This window comes from Talpa occidentalis, unplaced genomic scaffold (assembly GCF_014898055.3).
Source record: "Talpa occidentalis isolate TD23 unplaced genomic scaffold, MPIMG_talOcc4v2.1 talOcc4.9, whole genome shotgun sequence".
Classification (NCBI taxonomy): domain Eukaryota; kingdom Metazoa; phylum Chordata; class Mammalia; order Eulipotyphla; family Talpidae; genus Talpa; species Talpa occidentalis.
The window spans coordinates 41,918,372-41,935,632 of record NW_023605305.1 but is presented as its reverse complement, the minus strand read 5'-3'; the positions used below and the strand labels follow the sequence as shown (position 1 = coordinate 41,935,632).

The 17,261-nt window shown below is 40.1% G+C and overlaps 1 protein-coding gene across 1 annotated transcript; it reads right to left on the bottom strand.

Annotated features, from left to right (window-relative positions):
* Positions 1-3,987: 3,987 nt before the first annotated feature.
* CUNH1orf52 (chromosome unknown C1orf52 homolog) lies at positions 3,988-17,261 on the bottom strand. The gene is made up of 3 exons (XM_037500105.2): positions 16,960-17,261; positions 16,128-16,326; positions 3,988-8,633 (listed from the first exon to the last, which is right to left on the bottom strand). Exons 1-3 carry the CDS (start codon positions 17,233-17,235, stop codon positions 8,560-8,562), a joined length of 549 nt encoding a protein of 182 aa, XP_037356002.1. The 5' UTR covers positions 17,236-17,261; the 3' UTR covers positions 3,988-8,559.

Genomic DNA, 17,261 nt, shown 5'->3' with positions numbered 1-17,261 from the left:
TTCCCTGCTCTGTCTCTGGTGGATTCTCTCACCCCCTGCATCTCTGGCCTGTACCCCAGCTCTTGCATAAATAAATAAATCTTTAAAAAAACAAAATAGGGCCTCCCCTGTTGGTGCAAGTGGTTGAGCCCCGCACTGTGAAGCTGTCCTCGGCCTCTGCAGCGCCAGCCGGCAAGGATCCCACATGGCGCGGCAGACCTCTCCTGTCATGCCTGCTACTCCCCTCACCAGTGTATTTCGTCAGCCTGCCTGTTCTGTTCCCCACTCTGTCTCTGGTGAATCCTCTCACCCTCCCACACATCTGGCCTGTACCCTGGTTCTTGTATAAATAAATAAATAAATCTTTAAAAAAATAAAATAAAATAAATGTGGCCTTAAGAAGTTAGAAGCAATAAATCAAACAAACTGGAGGAACTTTACACATGACTCGATCTTGAATTCATACTAAAATAGTTCTATAATAAAATACAACAACCAAATGCTTAATTACAAAGATGTTCCTTTTAGTGTTATTTATAGTGATAAAATATGGAAATAATTTTAATGTTCTATAGATAAATGAAAATTATTTACTGATGTTAAATACACTTAACAAAACATTAGGTTTATGAAGAATTCATAGTGGAATTTATAATGTTAAGTAAGTGTGAAGTAAAATGTAGAATGTTTTTATTGTTTAGAATAGGTACATATATACATAGAAAAATTTATTAAGAAAGTACTATATATTAAAATGTTCCCAGCCTATTTCTCTACTAAAAGTAACTTCTGTTTCATTTTTATTTTTTCCCAGAAATTTTGAGTGAGCATCGCTTTCATAGTCAATGAACATTACTACTATGAAGAATTTATATCTAATATTTAGTGCTATGAGAATTAATTGAAACACTATGACATAAATATAATGAATTCTTATTGCATTTTTGATGTAAACATTGTTCGTATTCTTGAAAAGGTGAAATGTACTTCATTTAACTTTAAAACCATATACATTAGTAAAGAAACCATGTAAATGTTTGTTTTCTCTATCTCTGTGATATAGGCTTTTTTTTTACTTTTGGCACTTATATAAGGCAATTGAAAATCTCTTCTCTGTTATTGTTTGTTTATCACATTTTCACAAATCCCCGTTGGAACAATTAGTTGAAATCATGGTAATGCTAAGAAAAATCTAATTCTCCTTCCAGTAACTTTTCTGGGCTTAAAAAAAAAAAATCAACACTAGGCTATGTAATCTAAAAAAAAAAAAAAAAAACCTCCTCCAGGGCAAAAGATTAAATTAGGAATTCTGGTTTAGCTGCCCAGCAAGACTGACATAGGATAGCCTTGCTACTGTTACAATGGAAACAAAAGTGGGAAAAGAATAGAAAATCCTAGGCAGTTCATAATTAGCTAAAGTGCCTGGGTGAATTCAGCATCTTCTATGTAGGTTAAAAACACACAGGGCACCAAATTATCTAGAAAAGGCCACTTACTGTCTAAGGTTTTAAGTCAACATTTCTAAGTTGGCGCCAGAGGTAACTACCTGGCAATTCTATTCCTGTAAAAAAACATCTAAATCTTTTTTATACAGTTGAAGCAGCAAGGCTGAGGAGTCTCTTTCATGTGTACTAGTGAATTCCAAGTGCTTCAGTTTAGAATTAAGTCACTTAACCTCAGGGTTCCAGTCAGTCTGGAACCCTAAAGTAAGCCTTCTCCTGGGTGGCAACTTGTGTAGAGAAAAAAGAGCTTGAAAACTCAAAGCACCCTACAAATGTAAGGGCTTATTATCTTTCTTCCCCAACTATGAAGCAGTCTAGAGAAATTAACCCTCTCATTTGTTAACCTCAATAACAGGCTTTAACAGATCTGTAGCCATGGATGGCTCAGATAATTGTCCTAATTAGTTTGGTAGGGAGGCAGGGGCAGGGGGGATTTGGAGCTCAAGTAATTAAGCCTAAATTAAAAGAAACAAAAAAGAACAGTTTATGCCTTACAGATTTGACATGCGGATTCCAGATGTTTTGCAAGAAATATTGCTAAGATGTTTAGGGCACTTTTTGTTGTTAAGAAGAGGGTTGAAAGAGAAGACCTCAAGGCAGAATATGGTAAAAAAAAAAAAAAAAAAAAATAGGAAGATGCTATTTGTGTAGAGTCTCTCTCTCTCTCTCTCTCTGTGTGTGTGTGTTCAAAATGAAGACTAGCAGAAAACTAACAATAGGGTCTTGAACTCCCCCTAGCATGTGAGTCTTGCAGCAGTAATTTCTGAGTTGGCTTGCTTTTACATTTGCTGGCAGACAAGTCACCCCTAGTTGGAAGTTACTATTCCTTGTAGTCTTCCTCAAGAATTCTAAATTTAAAACGTTCATGCAAATTCCCTGGTGTGCCAGGAAAGGTTGTTAGACTTATGCTCTCACTTAGAAACAGATAGATACTTATGCTAGGAATAGAGCCACACTTTTTTACTTCAATCATATATACCAAATCCTTTTTCAGAAAATGGTAAACATGGGAAAAGGAAGGGAGTTTCAGGCTCTGGGTACCAAAATATTACAGACATGCAGGAAATGACTTTTCAAATACAGCGTGTAAACCTGTCATTTCATGGGCTGGTCTGTGGGAGCAGGGATGACATAGAAGACATTCCTACTTTCTGGGAAGGCTGTCCTGGAGGGTGGACCAACCGCTGAGCCCAGGTGCTAGGATTCTAAACTAAACTGTAATTTGAAAGATTTGAGAAAACCCAGTGAAATCTGAGGCAAATCTGTGGTTTAAAGTTATCGCACTTTGTTTAAAAATATGTAGACTTTAAAAAATAAATGGAAAACTAAAAAAATATATTTTTTAAGTCTATTATTTTTTTTAGATTTATTTATTTATTTATACAAGCACTGGGTACAGTCAGAAGTGCGGGAGGGTGAGAGAATTCACCAGAGCCAGAGCAGGGAGCAGAGCAGGCAGAAGGACCGAAGTACACTGCTGAGGGGAGCAGCAGGCGGCAGGAGAGGTCTGCATGCCATGCGGGACCCTCACCCCGTTGCCCAGGGATGGAATCGGTGCTGCAGAGGCTGTGGGCAGCTTTGCAACCCAGCGCTCAACCGCTGTGCCACTGGGGAGGCCCTAAAAAAATAATTTTAGAGAGGGATATTTTCTCAGCAATAAAGGCTTTTTTTTAAAAAATACTCAACTATGTGATCAATAAGCCATTGAGGCATTGGAATATGCTTTAATCTTCCTAAACATTTATGTATTGACTTTATTTTTATATTAATCTAATTGACCTAAAAAATGTTTCTGAGATATTTAACAAATGCTGTTTCTCTGGTTAGTGAACAGGATTTGAATTCATTCACTCTCCAAATAATTGATTTCTGAGTGCTGTCTAGGAGTAAGGTGTTCTTTGAATCAAACAGACACAAGTTAACAAATCAATTGTTTAACTAGGGTGCTCCTTCCTCCCCTCTGGTGTAGTGAAGCAACACCCTGGGCCTGGAGACAGGCCGCCTGCCTTTCTCAGCTGTCACCTAGAGCAAATCACTTATCTTCTCTGTACCTCAGTTTTCTCTCCTGAAAATTAGCATTGGTAATAGCACTTCCCTCATCGTATTAAATCAGTTAATAAATGTCAAGCATCTAGAATAATGCCTGGCACATAAGTTCTTAATAAATGTTGGCTATTGATTTGAGACTAAGTCTTGGCAAAAGTGATGTACAAGTACTGATGCAAAGATAAAACAGGGGCCTCCCTGGTGGCGCAAGGGGTTAAGCACTGTGAGCTATCCACAGCTTCTGCAGCACGAGTTTGATCCCAGGCGGCCAGCGAGCTACCCACATGGCACAGCAGACCTCTCCTGACTTGCCTGCTGCTCCCCTTGGCAGTCAGTCTGCCTGTTCTGTTCTCCACTCTGTCTCTGATGAATCCTCTCACCCCCCCAGAACTGGCCTGTACCCCAGTTCTTGTATGCATAAATAAATCTTTTAAAAAAGATAAATAAAACAAGGTGCATAAAGGAAGGAATACTTGAACTGATTCCTGGAGGACAAAGATTGGGTTCCTAAGTAAAAGGAGAAGGGCCAGGACAAGCAAATGGTACAAGCGAAGGCAAGAATTGGGAAACCAAATAGCATATCTGGGGAATGGTAAATGATTCATTAGAGCTGGATTAAGAGATGAGTCAGAACCAGGTAGAGAACACTCTGGGTTTACTGACCAAACCTATGTGATGGAAAGTGAGGTAGAGGGCAGATTTCTGGCTTGATGGTGAGGCCACATAGCAGGTGGTGTGGTTTTTGACATGATGCATTTGGTTTTGGACACAGAAGCTCTGAGAGGTCTAGGAGACCAAAGCAGGGATGTATACAAATCTGGAGCTTTATCAGAGCATTTTGGCAAGGCTAACAGTGTAGGAAACCACCAGATTGTGGTAGCCATGAATGTGGCTGAAATTGTCCAGAACTAATATGGAGAATGAGCATAACCTGACATTCCAGGACAGTTCAGAGGAGTCGGAGAGATAGAGAACCAGGACAGTATGTGACTCCCGTAAGAAACTAAAGGAATAAAAAGAATTCCACATTAAGTAGGATGTTTTTGACTGAAAATGACAGAAAACAACTCAAACTGATTTATATCATGATTTATTGGCCCATTTAATCGAAAACACAAGCCTCTGAGGGATCACTCCTAAGCTCAAGGTGAGGAATTCAGCGCATCAACATTTAGCAGTTATTTTGAGTGCCTACTATGTACCAGGCATTGTTCTAGTCAATGAACACATGAGGCAAGAAGTCCCTACTCTGAGGACCATACATACTTGTGCTTATTGGTATCTGTTGAATTAAAATGCAAACACAGTGCTTCAAATTAGAAAAACAATGTGGGTGGAGATGAAGCTTCAGAATTGAATGCAAAGTCCAAAACATTTGGTGAAGATTTTAATACCTTTTTTGTAATATCTGGAACTTCTGTACTAAGTGATAATAGAGGCATGAAAGCAGCTCAGTATAGATACAAAACTCTAAAATCCAAATTACCACCAATGATACATTTTAAAATCCAGTTGTAGGTTTAAGGTAGCCAAAGTTTTTGACTTAAGAAAAATTGCTGAGTTCATTCAGATACTTGTAAAAATAATTGCATTTTCCAAATATCTCTGGTAGGGCTTTGTATTTAACTTATGTGGCAACGTGTTTTATATGTAGGTCATGTCCAAACTTGCATTATTCTATTCATATTTTAATGAAAACATAGTTGGCAATAAAAGAAAACCTCTCTCTCAGCCATTACAGTCAACTAAGTTCTATCAGTTTATTCAGACACATCACCCCACTGCACTACTGCAGCCTGTCTTTTGGACTCGACTTGTACTCTTGACACATTTTACCCACGGCTACTAGTATGATTTTGCGAAAATGAAGTTGGGTCCTTTGTTTTTATCACAATGCATTGCACCCAATAGGTGCTCTGTAAGTTTAGCATGGAATGAGATGCAGCTTCTAATCTGAGCTCTTAACTCTCAGTGCATCAGTGGATATATTGCTTAAGCTCGCTGGGTCTCTTTTCCATTCTCTAATTTAGAGATCACAAAACCTACCTCATTAGGTATTTTCCAAAATACCTGTTTTTTGGTATGTGACAGAACTTTGTGAACTCAAAATTGCAGCACGAAGGGGTAAGATGAGAAAGTTTGTAAATATGTCCAGGTGTTAATATTTTAATGGCCAAAAATTGTCAATTTTCTCAGTAATGTTGATTCTAGTTAAAATGTTTCCCATAAAACTCGATGCTATTTATACTTTACACTTAAAAATATTGCCCATAAATGCTTAGTTCTTTTCTCAGATTTTATCTATGTACAAAAGGAAGTCCTTCATAGCTGATGTGGCTTAACTTCCTTATCTTAAAGATGAGGAAACAATCAGAAACGTCAAGTGACTGGACTCACTGAAAAAAGGAAGTAACTTGAATAGAGATTTTTCCCCAACTACACAGATTTTTATAAGGATTTCTCCAGTGGGTTTTCACTAGCTGGAACAAACAGCTTCTTTCCTAAGTACCCACACAGACACTTCATCAACAAGTTCCCTGGACTGCTCTAAAGAGGGAAAAATTCCATTATCTAATGTGGTGATGGATGTAGAGTGAAGTGAAAGTCCTTTTCCAAACGGAGGTGTTTCTGTGGAAGGTTAAATAATAAAGTAAATTCATCTCTCTTCCCATTTTTGGCTTTATTTTGAGAAGAAACCCAATGAGCTACAAATAATCGAGTCACAACTACTCTAACACAATTTAGCCTCCTTCTTCCTAAGTCCTCCCTTCCCCTCACAAGTGAAATCCAGCCTGACTACTACCAGCACATCTCTCACCAAAGCTTAATAGTATGGCCACTACTTCTCCTGTTTAAAATATTGAAACAGGGCCTCCCTAGTGGTGCAGCGGTTGAGCGCTGGGCTACGAAGCTGCCTGCAGCCTCTGCAGCGTGGGTTCAATCCCCGGCCACTGGGGAGGGTCTCACATGGTGCGCAGACCTCTCCTGCCATGCCCACTGCTACCCCTCAGCAGTGTATTTCGTCAGTCTGACTGTTCTCCTCCTCTCTCTGACTCTGGTGAATTCTCTCACCCTCCCGCGCTTCTGACTGTACCCAGTGCTTGTATAAATAAATAAATCTTTAAAAAAAAAAAAATTGAAACATACACCCCTTCAAAGAAAAAGTATTTGCTTTCCCCCTCTTCTGTTACCTTTTAGAAAGAAGGCTCAAAGTACCAGTAGGGACTGACCTATCCAGTGAATTCTTATTCTCTGCCATTAGTTCACTGATCTCAGTTGGGTTGAACCAATGGGTCCTCAAAAAAGGTTAAAAAAGTTGCAGACAGTGGTTTGCTGGGCTTTTTCGGTATGAGATTTGTTATGACACTTATTTTAAAATCATGTAAATTCAGTAACTTCTGATCCAATACATGGATGCAGAATATAGATTTCTCCAGAAATCTACTTGGGAACCACCATTTCACAGACTGATGTCTTTTAATTTTTCTTAAACACCACATACGCAATGTCTGTAATTAACTCATGTCTTTTAAAGGCCTAAGAATCATGCAAAGACTGATGCAGCTTGAGGCTTCCACTTTTTATCATTCAAGACTACAAATAACTGGGCCTCCCTGGTGGCGCAAGGGGTTAAGATACAACCTATGAAGCTATCCACAGCTACTGCAGCATGAGTTTGATGCCCGGCCAGGGAGCTACCCATATGGCGTAGCAGACCTCCCCTGACTCGCCCACTGATCCCTTCAGCAGGGTATTTCAGTCAATCTGCCTGTTCTGTTCCCCATTCTGTCTCTGGTGAATCCTCTCACCCCCCACAACTCTGGTTTGTACCCCAATTCTTGTATGTATTAAATAAATAAATCTTAAAAAAAGACTATGGATAACTGCACAGGTGCCATTTTGGACTGTAGAACTCACGTCAAATATTACTATGTCTCTGACTACCACCTGCCTATTTTCTTGAGTATTACTGTATAAAAGGCATTAAGAAGGAATTGGGTAGAGAAACAAGCAGATAAGTGATTTTCAGTTAAATATGAATTTCAGATAAATGAATTTTTAGTATAAGTATGTTCCAAATACTGCATAAACAAAAAGTTACTTATGTAAAATTCCATTTTAACTGGGTGCCCTGTATTTTTATTTGTGACACCTCACAGTTCCTTGTTAAAGAACCTTATCTTACTTAACAAGGGAATTAATAGCCATAATGGGAGAAGATTTCTACTAGCTAACACAGAAGAGTACCTGAAGTGATGACAACTGCATTTCCTAAACGATGATTATATTTTGATTGGTGGAAAGGTGATTTAGGTGATAATTTCAGAATTTAAGTTTCCCAAGTTAAATTCCAAATTAATCATTTACTAGCTGAAACCCTTCGACAAGTTAATCTCTATTATACAATGAAGTTACTACTACTGCTTTACTAGTATTACGAGTAGTTGAAGATGAGAAAGATGTATACACAAGCACCTGGAACACGGGAGGCGCTCCTTAAATATAATACCCACTGATACGATTTAAAACATCACATGTCAAAGAATGTACTTGTCACAGACAAATATTCCAATGTTAATGTTATGCATTAATAGTGATACTGAATTAAGTAATTTTATTTCCATGATCTATTTACACTGTACAAACACTGTTGAAAAGCACCCTACAAGTTCACAGTACATTATAGTATATTTACTTTAAAAATATATTCCTTTATAAAAGGTTCATAGAACATTGGCATGTCAACACGTGACAAAACTCTCAAGGCATGTCACCAATTCTGTGATAGCAAGAATGCTTCCAAGTATTGTCAATTTCACAATCACAAATCACCATTTGAGTTTTAAATACATAAGTTTTAAATAAAAAATGAACTCTACAGTGGACAATTCTTATAGCAATACACATGAGTTAATTAACATGTACTTCCATGGAGATGTTGTATCACAATAATTTACAATTTTTGATTTAATCTGCCCCCAAAAACCATTTCAGCAAGTTTTGCAGTCCAGAAATGCTTGTTATTTGTTTTCTACTTTTTCTTCTTTGCTGGTTCTCCTGGTTCTACCTTGCGTTTTTTAGAAGTATGCTCATCTTTTTCATCATCTTTAAATATGAAAGGAAGAATTTTAATCAGTAAGTTAAAAAGAAACAAAAAACATGTTAGGTATTAAAATTTCATTGGCTTTGTACCAAAATCATCAACCTCACCAACTGTCTCAAAGTTTCCCAATACAAACCACAAATTAACTCAGAACCCTGATATGGAAAGTTAGATAAAGGAGAGAAATGGGTGATGAAAAGATACAAACCTCCAGTTTTAAGATAAATAAACCCTGAAGATGTAACGGCAGCATGGTGACTATAGTTGACAATAATGTGTGGTACTTCTGAAAGCTGCTTAGAAAGCAGATCTTAAAATTCTCACCTTAGGGCCTCCCTGGTGGTGCAAGGTGTTAAGCACAGCACTATGAAGCTATCCGCAGCCTCTGCAGCACCAGTTCGATGCCTGGTTGGCCAGGGAGCTACCCACACGGGGCAGCAGACCTCTCCTGTCTCGCCTGCTTTTCCCCTCAGCAGTGTATTTCAGTCAGTCTGCCTGCTCTGTTCCCCACTCTGTCTCTGGTGAACCCTCTCCCCTCGCACACCTCTGGCCTGTACCCCCAGTTCTAGTATGCATAAATAAAATAAATCTTAAAGAAAAAATTCTCACCCTAAAAAAAAAAATATTGCAACTATGCATGGTGATGGATGGTAACTAGATGTATTGTGGTGATCATTTCTCAATATATACATATAATCATTATGTAGTACACCTAAAACTCCTGTAATGTTAAATGTTAATTATCTCTCAATAAAAGTTACATAGGAGTTTAGGAATAGAAAACGTCTATAAACTGCAGGAGAAATATGTTTAATCTTTTCCTTAAGCAGGAAAGAAAACAAGAATAGATGATATAGTCTACCAATTTCTCGTACTTGACAAAACGTTAAGCTCTGCTTTGAAAACTAAAATAGATAAATGATCTCATTCTAGATTGGGAGAGCAGGATGTGACAAAACAGAGTAAGAGCGGGAAACCCCCTGACTTTCAAGTGCAAGTAAAAGTAATATCAGTTGTAGTTTTATACAAAATTCACAAAGTAACCCTTTAATGCTATATTAAGGTGCTTAAAATGAGAAAATCAGATTTGTTCTGAAAATATTCTATAGTATCTAAGCTGTGTAATTTAAATATACAATGTATATTTTATAAGAATGGAACACATTCTGTTCTTTTTACAAAAAGAAGATATAAATTTAACCATGACATCTAAGTGGCTATCAGTCATTCCTTTCTATCTGAGTTCTCCCGGCAATTCCCACTCCCCCTCCCTACTCCTGTCCTTACATTCTGAAGGTAAGAAAACACTCACGGGGTGATATTTCAACTTCTTCTTGGTATTCAGTTCTACCTCCCCCACTGCTAAGAGGCTGAGAATATTCCCCCCACTTTTTAAAAGATTTATTTTATTTATTTATGCATATAAGAACTGGGGTATAGGCCAGAGGTGTGTGTGTGTGGGGGGGGAGGGTGTGAGGATTCACCAGAGACAGTGGGGAGCAGAACAGGAAGACTGAGGGGAACAGAGGGTAAGGCAGGAGAGGACTGCTATGCCATGTGGGGATTAGCTCCCTGGCCAGGGAATAGCGTGATATGCTTAGACTTAACCCCTGCACCACCAGGGAGGCCCCAATGGTCAGAATATTCTAATATTCTGAAAACCCTTCCCTCCCCCCCTTTATATTATGGAGAAATTTTTGGAGGCAGAGAACTTTACATTAAAACTGTTTTTTAGTTTCCCAAAATATTATCAATGTCTATATCCATGGGCGATTTCTTTCTAATTAGTAAAAATGTCACCATGCATGAAAAGATAGATCCTTTCATTCATAAAGAAAATCCAGGGCCTCCCTGGTGGCCCAGGGGTTAACTGGCAATGGCCCACCTCGATGGCCTGTGTTCTATCCCCAGCCAGGGGGCTAACCCACATGGCACAGCAGATCTCTTCTGTCTCACTCACTGCTCCCCTCAGCAGTGTATTTCAGTAGATCTGCCTGTTCTGCTCCCCACTCTGTCTCTGGTGAATACTCTCACCCTCCACAACCACATCTCTGGCCTATACCCCAGTTCTTCTATGCAAAAATAAATAAAATCTTTAAAAAAAAAAAATCCAACTATGGCTCAATAAAGCACAAATATATGACACTATTTAAAAATTCAGGTAGAATTACATGCAGATGTTATGATTTATAAAATACAAATTTATTTTATTACTGAATTTCCTGAGACATTGCAACATGAGTTCTAACCCCAGCCAGAGAGCTGACTGACATTGCCCAGCAGACCTCTCCTATCTCACCTGCTGCTCCCCTCAGCAGTGTATTTCAGTAAAATCTGCTTGTTCTGATCCCCACTCTGTCTCTGGTGAATCTTCTCACCACCCTCCATACCTCTTGCTTGCACCGTAGTTCTTGTATATATAAATAATCTTCAAAGGAAAAAAAAAACCAATTGTGGTCTAGAAAAATATTTTGATGCTGAAAATACTAAATTAAAAAAAACTGGGGAATTACTGATATTAACTTACAGACTCCTTTTTTTTTTTTTTTTTAAAAAAAAGGATTTATTTATGCATACAAGAGCTGGGGCACAGGCCAGAGATGTGGGGGTGGGGGGGAGGGGAGAGAGGATCCACCAGAGACAGAACGGGGAGCAGAACAGGCAGACTGACTGAAATACACTGCTGAGGGGAGCAGTGGGTGAGTCAGGAGAGGTCTGCTATGCCATGTGAGTTTCTCCCTGGCCAGCCAGGGATTGAACTCGTGCTGCAGAGGCTATGGATTGCTTCATAGTGCGGTGCTTAACCCCTTGTGCCATCAGGGAGGCCCATTACAGACTCTTTATGGAGGAAATATTTTTAAAATCTGAAGTCTTAAATTTTCTTTTTTTAAAAAAGATTATTTATGCATATAAGAACTGTGTACAGGCCACAAGTGCAGGGGGTGAAAGGATTCACCAGAGACAGAGTGGGGAACAGAACAGGCAGACTGACTGCTGAGGGGAGCAGCGGGAGAGTGAGAAGAGGTCTGTTGCACCATGTGGGTAGCTCCCTGGCTGGGGATCAAACTCATGCTGCAGAGGCTGTGGACAGCTTCATAGTGCTGTGCTTAACCCCTTGTGCCACCAGGGAGGCCCTAAAATCTTAAGTCTTTAATTTTCTTCTGCCATCTGTACCATATTCAGTAACACTTTTTTTGATGTTCACAATAAGGAGTATCAACAGCAGGTGATTCTTCTTTACTCATCTTCAAACACAGTGTGATAATGTCATATATACATATATATATGTAAATATATGTATATATTTTAAAATATTTATTTATTTATGCATACAAGAGCTGGGGTGTAGACCAGAGGTGTGAGGGGTAAGAGGCTTCACCAGAAAAAGAGTAGGCAACAGAACAGGCAGATTGACTGAAATACACTGCTGAGGGAAGAAGCAGGCAAGAGAGGAGAGGTCTGCTGTGCCACGTGGGTTCGCTCCCTGGCCAGGGATCAGTGACTGAGGATAGCTCCATAGTGCTGAGACTTAAGCCCTTGCGCCATCAGGGAGGCCCCAGGTAATGTCATTTATATAGTCCATTGAGTACCATGGATTTTTGTATGTGGTAAGATAAAATACAATTCAGATCACTCACTCACCCCAGGAATTTATAAGCTAAAGTTTTAATCAGGTATACATAAAAACACTGCCCTACAAAAAAATCAACTGACCTAGCACAGAGCTCAACTAAGCCAAGGCTTTTGTTTTTTAACTGGAGTTTAATTATCACCATGCTTGACTTTTGAGATAATTTTTAGTAGTGGCAAGCTTGACTTTTGAGATAATTTTCAGTAGTGGCAACTTAAAAATCGAAATTACTTTGTTAACTCTACTATAAAATTCACAGTTAACATATATTAAAAGCATGATCCTGAGACACTTCTGCTTTTAATCTTCCATTTATTAAAGTTTTTTTAATTAAAAAATATTTATTGAATAACAAACCCACAAACTACTGAGATGGGAAAAGTAACTTCCTATCAGTGATTTATATAGAAGAGCTAATGCCATCTAGTGATAGAACAAAGTATTGCATTAAATAGAGCAGGGGGAAAAAACCCTGCAGTGTTCATTCACTTCACATTCTATTTCAGTTCCTACTTTGCATTTTACTGCACATCTACTAGTCAGGAAGCATTTTTTTTTTTTTTTCCATTATGCAACTCATGCCACCAGAGGTAAGTAAATTTCAACTATTATTACAAACTAAATTAAAAACAAATTTTTACGTAGTTACTCTGGTTAGGTTTTCACAATTACTTACATGTTTACAAAGCTACGATTAATATTTAAGCTTTATTGAACTACATTTTGCAACCACTAGAGAGGAAGCACTCATAAGTTGTAAGACTCAATGGCAAAGTTTGAATCTTTCCCGGCTTCTCTTCTAAAGTACCCGGAAGTTGTTAACTAGCAAAACGGACCAGTAAAACAATGGAAAAGTAAAAACTAAGTAATTTAGTAATCTAAAAATTACAGAATCTGGGCCTCCCCGGTGGCGCAGCGGTTGAGCGCTGGGTTGCGAAGCTGCGCGCGGCCTCTGCGGCGCCGGTTCGATCCCCGGCTGCTCCCCGGCCACCAGAGGAGGGTCCCACATGGCGCGCAGACCTCTCCTGCCGCCCGCTGCTCCCCTCAGCAGTGTACTTCGGTCCTTCTGCCTGCTCTGCTCCCCGCTCTGGCTCTGGTGAATTCTCTCGCCCTCCCGCGCTTCTGACTGTACCCAGTGCATGTATAAACAAAACAAACAAACAAACCAGCAAACAAATAAATAAAGCATGCCTCTATAAAAAAAAAAAAAAAAAAAAAAAAAAAAATAAAAATTACAGAATCTAAAAGCATGTTATTTCTAATAAAAACTATTTTATAAATTTGAAAAAAGAGATATGGGGGCCTCCCTGGTGGCACAAGAGGTTCATCACCCCACTATGAAGCAATCCCAAGCCTCTGGCACCGACCTCTCCCGACTCGTCTGCTGCTCCCCTCAGCAGTGTATTTCAGTCAGTCTGCCTTTTCTGTTCCCCACTCTGTCTTTGGTGAACCTTGTGACCCCCCACAACTCTGGCCGGTGCCCCAACTCTTGTATGCATAAATAAATAAATCTTTAAAAAAAAAAAAAAGTGATTTGGGACTCCCTGGTGGCGGAGGGGTTAAGGGTCAGCACTATCAATGATACAGCCTGTGCTCAATCCCCAGGCCAGGAAGCTAACCCACAAATGTCTAGGCAGACCTCTCCTGTCTTGCCTGCTGCTCCCACTCAGTGGTATATTTCAGTGGATCTGCCTGTTCTGCTCCCCACTCTGTCTCTGGTGAATCCTCTCACCCCCTGCATCTCTGGCCTACACCCCAGTTCTTCCATGCATAAATAAATAAATCTTTAAAAAATACAAAATATACGAAATTTAAAAAAGAGGTGAAAAAGGTGGGGAAATTCATTCTATAGTGACTGTGAACAGGTAAAGGGATGTGAATGAGCAAAAAACACTTCTAAAAAGAAAGATACTACAAAATGTTATAATCAATAACCAACCTTAAAGTCAAAACTGAAGATTTCAGGATTATCTTTTTATCTTAGGATGTACTTTACACTGACTGTGCCTTAGGTTGGGTCCCGTTGTTTTTTAATATCGCCTACATTCATTTTCTGATGTAGAACCATCACATGATTAAATGCACAGAAATTATCTCCGGAAATAGCAGTGTCATCTGTCATACACTGGGAATTTTTTCTAACAGAACCGGACAAAAGATAATTCTTTCTGCTTGTTTGTCCTGGCATATAATCCTGAATGTTTCCATTAAAAACAAAGATAGCAGAGTACCAGCTTATGACACCCCTAGTTTGAATATAAACTCTCATGCCCTTTTTGCCATTTGTACTACGGGATATATGTTTCTCAAGCATTCTAGCTTTACTATCAGAAGGTTAAATCCCAGTTAAATAAAGTATCATTTTTAAAGCATGGAATTAAATCCCTAATCTGCCTTTTTCTAGCTGAATGAATTTGGGCAAATTCTTTAGGAGTGTTTTTTTGTCTGGAAAGTAACACTGCAAGTCATTTATAACTTTGGAACAGGTTGCTAAGTCTAACAAATTTTCCCTATCTGGTTTTACAAAGTGTTATAAGGAGTAAAGATTATGTATGCTAAAGTATTTTTATTAGTCATATAAAATACTATACAGTAAATGCTGACTTCACTGATTATTTCCAGAAAAGACACTATTTGCTGGAGATAATGACTTCATCAATGACTTATAATCCATGCTGAGAAATCAGTGAAAGAAATGGAGAGCCAGGTCAAAGCAAAATTGAAGTTAAGAATCCCTAGAAGTTTACTCTTTCTTATAAAATTCCGAATGGCTATAAATAAGTTTTGGAAGATCCAAAATCTGTTTAGCAAAAAATGTCATACCCTTTAATAAAAATGATAGTCCAAAACATGTAGTTAAACTAGACAATTTCCCACTGAATGAAAACTACAATGTTTAACACACTGAAACATATAAATGAGACTGTACCCCTGTTGCTTAGGGAACTATAGGCTTGTGAACAAATACTCACATAAAAAGCTTTTAAGTGTTACCAACAGCATCAGCACAGGTACAGAGAAGCAACTAATTAGAGAGGAGGTACATCTGTAATTTCGTCTTCTTTAAGTTGGAATTTGAAGGATGAAGTTTGCCAGCCACAGAGGGAGGGAAGAACATTTCAGACTAAAATGCTGAAAGGCGTGAAAACATAAAATAGCCTGGTCTATTCATCCTGAATTTCAAGAACTTAAAGTGCTGGAAAGGGAGCCATGTGAAATGACGAGACAGGTATGGCCTGTCATAGAAGGCTCTCATCTATCCTGTTGGTGAAGGGCTCTAAGCAGGTGACAGAAAGTATACACTAGCTGCAGTGTGAAAGAATGGGGGGGGGGGGGAGGGAAGGAGGAGTAAGTGTGGAGGCAGAGATTACTGTGGTGCCTTATCATCCAAGTAAGAGAGGAAATTATATTATGAACAAGCCACCTATCCTGCACTACTCAATTAAATTCATTTGGTCACACTCATTTTAGTTCTAAAGCACAACTGCTTTAATATAAAATGAAGCCTTCATCACTTCACAACTGCAATTACAAGAAAGAATCCATAAATGAACACCTGCTAATAATAAAGTACCATAAATGACATATACTATTGGCTGATGATACCAATTTCACTTTGAAGTCTGAATCATTTCTGATCTTCTCTGCAACACAGCAAATGGCACTAGCTGAGCGATCAGAGACTCACTTTAAAGTCACATATATATACAACCTTTTCAAAAAACACAGCAAAAAGAATCCGAAGATCATTGCAACCACTTTGCTCACGAGATTTAATTCCCATTCACTAAATAATCTCTCTCCCTCCTCTTAAACCCATCACAGGGACGAGAAAGCACGACCACAGAAGTCTGCATCGCCTCACCTGATTCCACTGTCTCCTCCCCTTCCGGCAGAAGCCTAGCTTTCTTAGCATTTTGTGGGGCATCATCACCATTGTCCTCATATATGTTAGACCATTTTATTGCCATGTCCAGCTCTGGAGGTGGAGGTTTCTTCTCAGTAATGTAGGTCTCTGGCGGTGGTACATAGTTTGATTTCCATATTTTGAATTCCTTTGGCGGCTGTTAAGCAAACACATCAAGAAGCACTGTGACCAACCGAGGTGCCTATAATCGGTCTGGACACATGCACCTCCCTGCCGTTCGCTTATTGTGCAGGCCGACTTTTTCTTTTAGGTTTAAAGACACATCTTGCTCTCAAAAATCACAACACCGTTAAGCGAAAAGCCAAAAGGGTTCCCTGGACAATAAAGCTAATAACTTTTAGTTACCAAAGAAGAATCCAGTCTCAGAGATACTACGCCAAGGCTGACCCCTTCAGGAGGCTGCAGCAGACACTGTCTTGGAGGCAGCACCGCAGGCACTTCGGCGTCAAAGGGAAGGGGTCTCGGGGAGAAGCTGCAGCGGGGGGGCGGGGGAGTCACCACCGTTAGTCCTCGCCGCGCGGGGTCGGGGCACCGAGCGCCGAGGTTTGGGTCTCCTCACGAGGGGGCAGGGGCTTCGGGTCCGGTCTGACACCCACCAGGCTCGGGGGGGGGCCCGGGCTCCCCAGGGCTGGAGGTGGGAGGGGTGACGCGGCATCCCGCAGGGGGGTGACTGCGTGTGGGGGGCGGGCAGCCGGCCTCCAGCAGGGCGTTCCAGAGGAAGGGGGTGGAGACCCGGGCCAAGCTCGGGAAACGGGGTGGCGAACCTCACCTCCTCCGGGGCCTTGACGACGTGCCTGTCCCAGTCTATCTGCTTGTTGAGCGGGTTGTAGAGAAAGGCCGGGCGCGTCACGCTCCGGAACAGCTCGTCGGGTCCCGGCAGCCGTTTTTCCGCCTTGTTCCCACAGCCGCCCGCCGACTTCGCCGGATTCGGGGCCCTGCAGCTCGTTTCCTCTGGCTCGCTGTTGTCCTCCTCTTCCGAGGAGCCTGAGCTGCTGCTTCCGTACGCTGCGAAATAGCTCAGGGGGTCCTTCTCCTCGGCGGCCATGACGGCGGCGCGCAGAGACCGAGGCT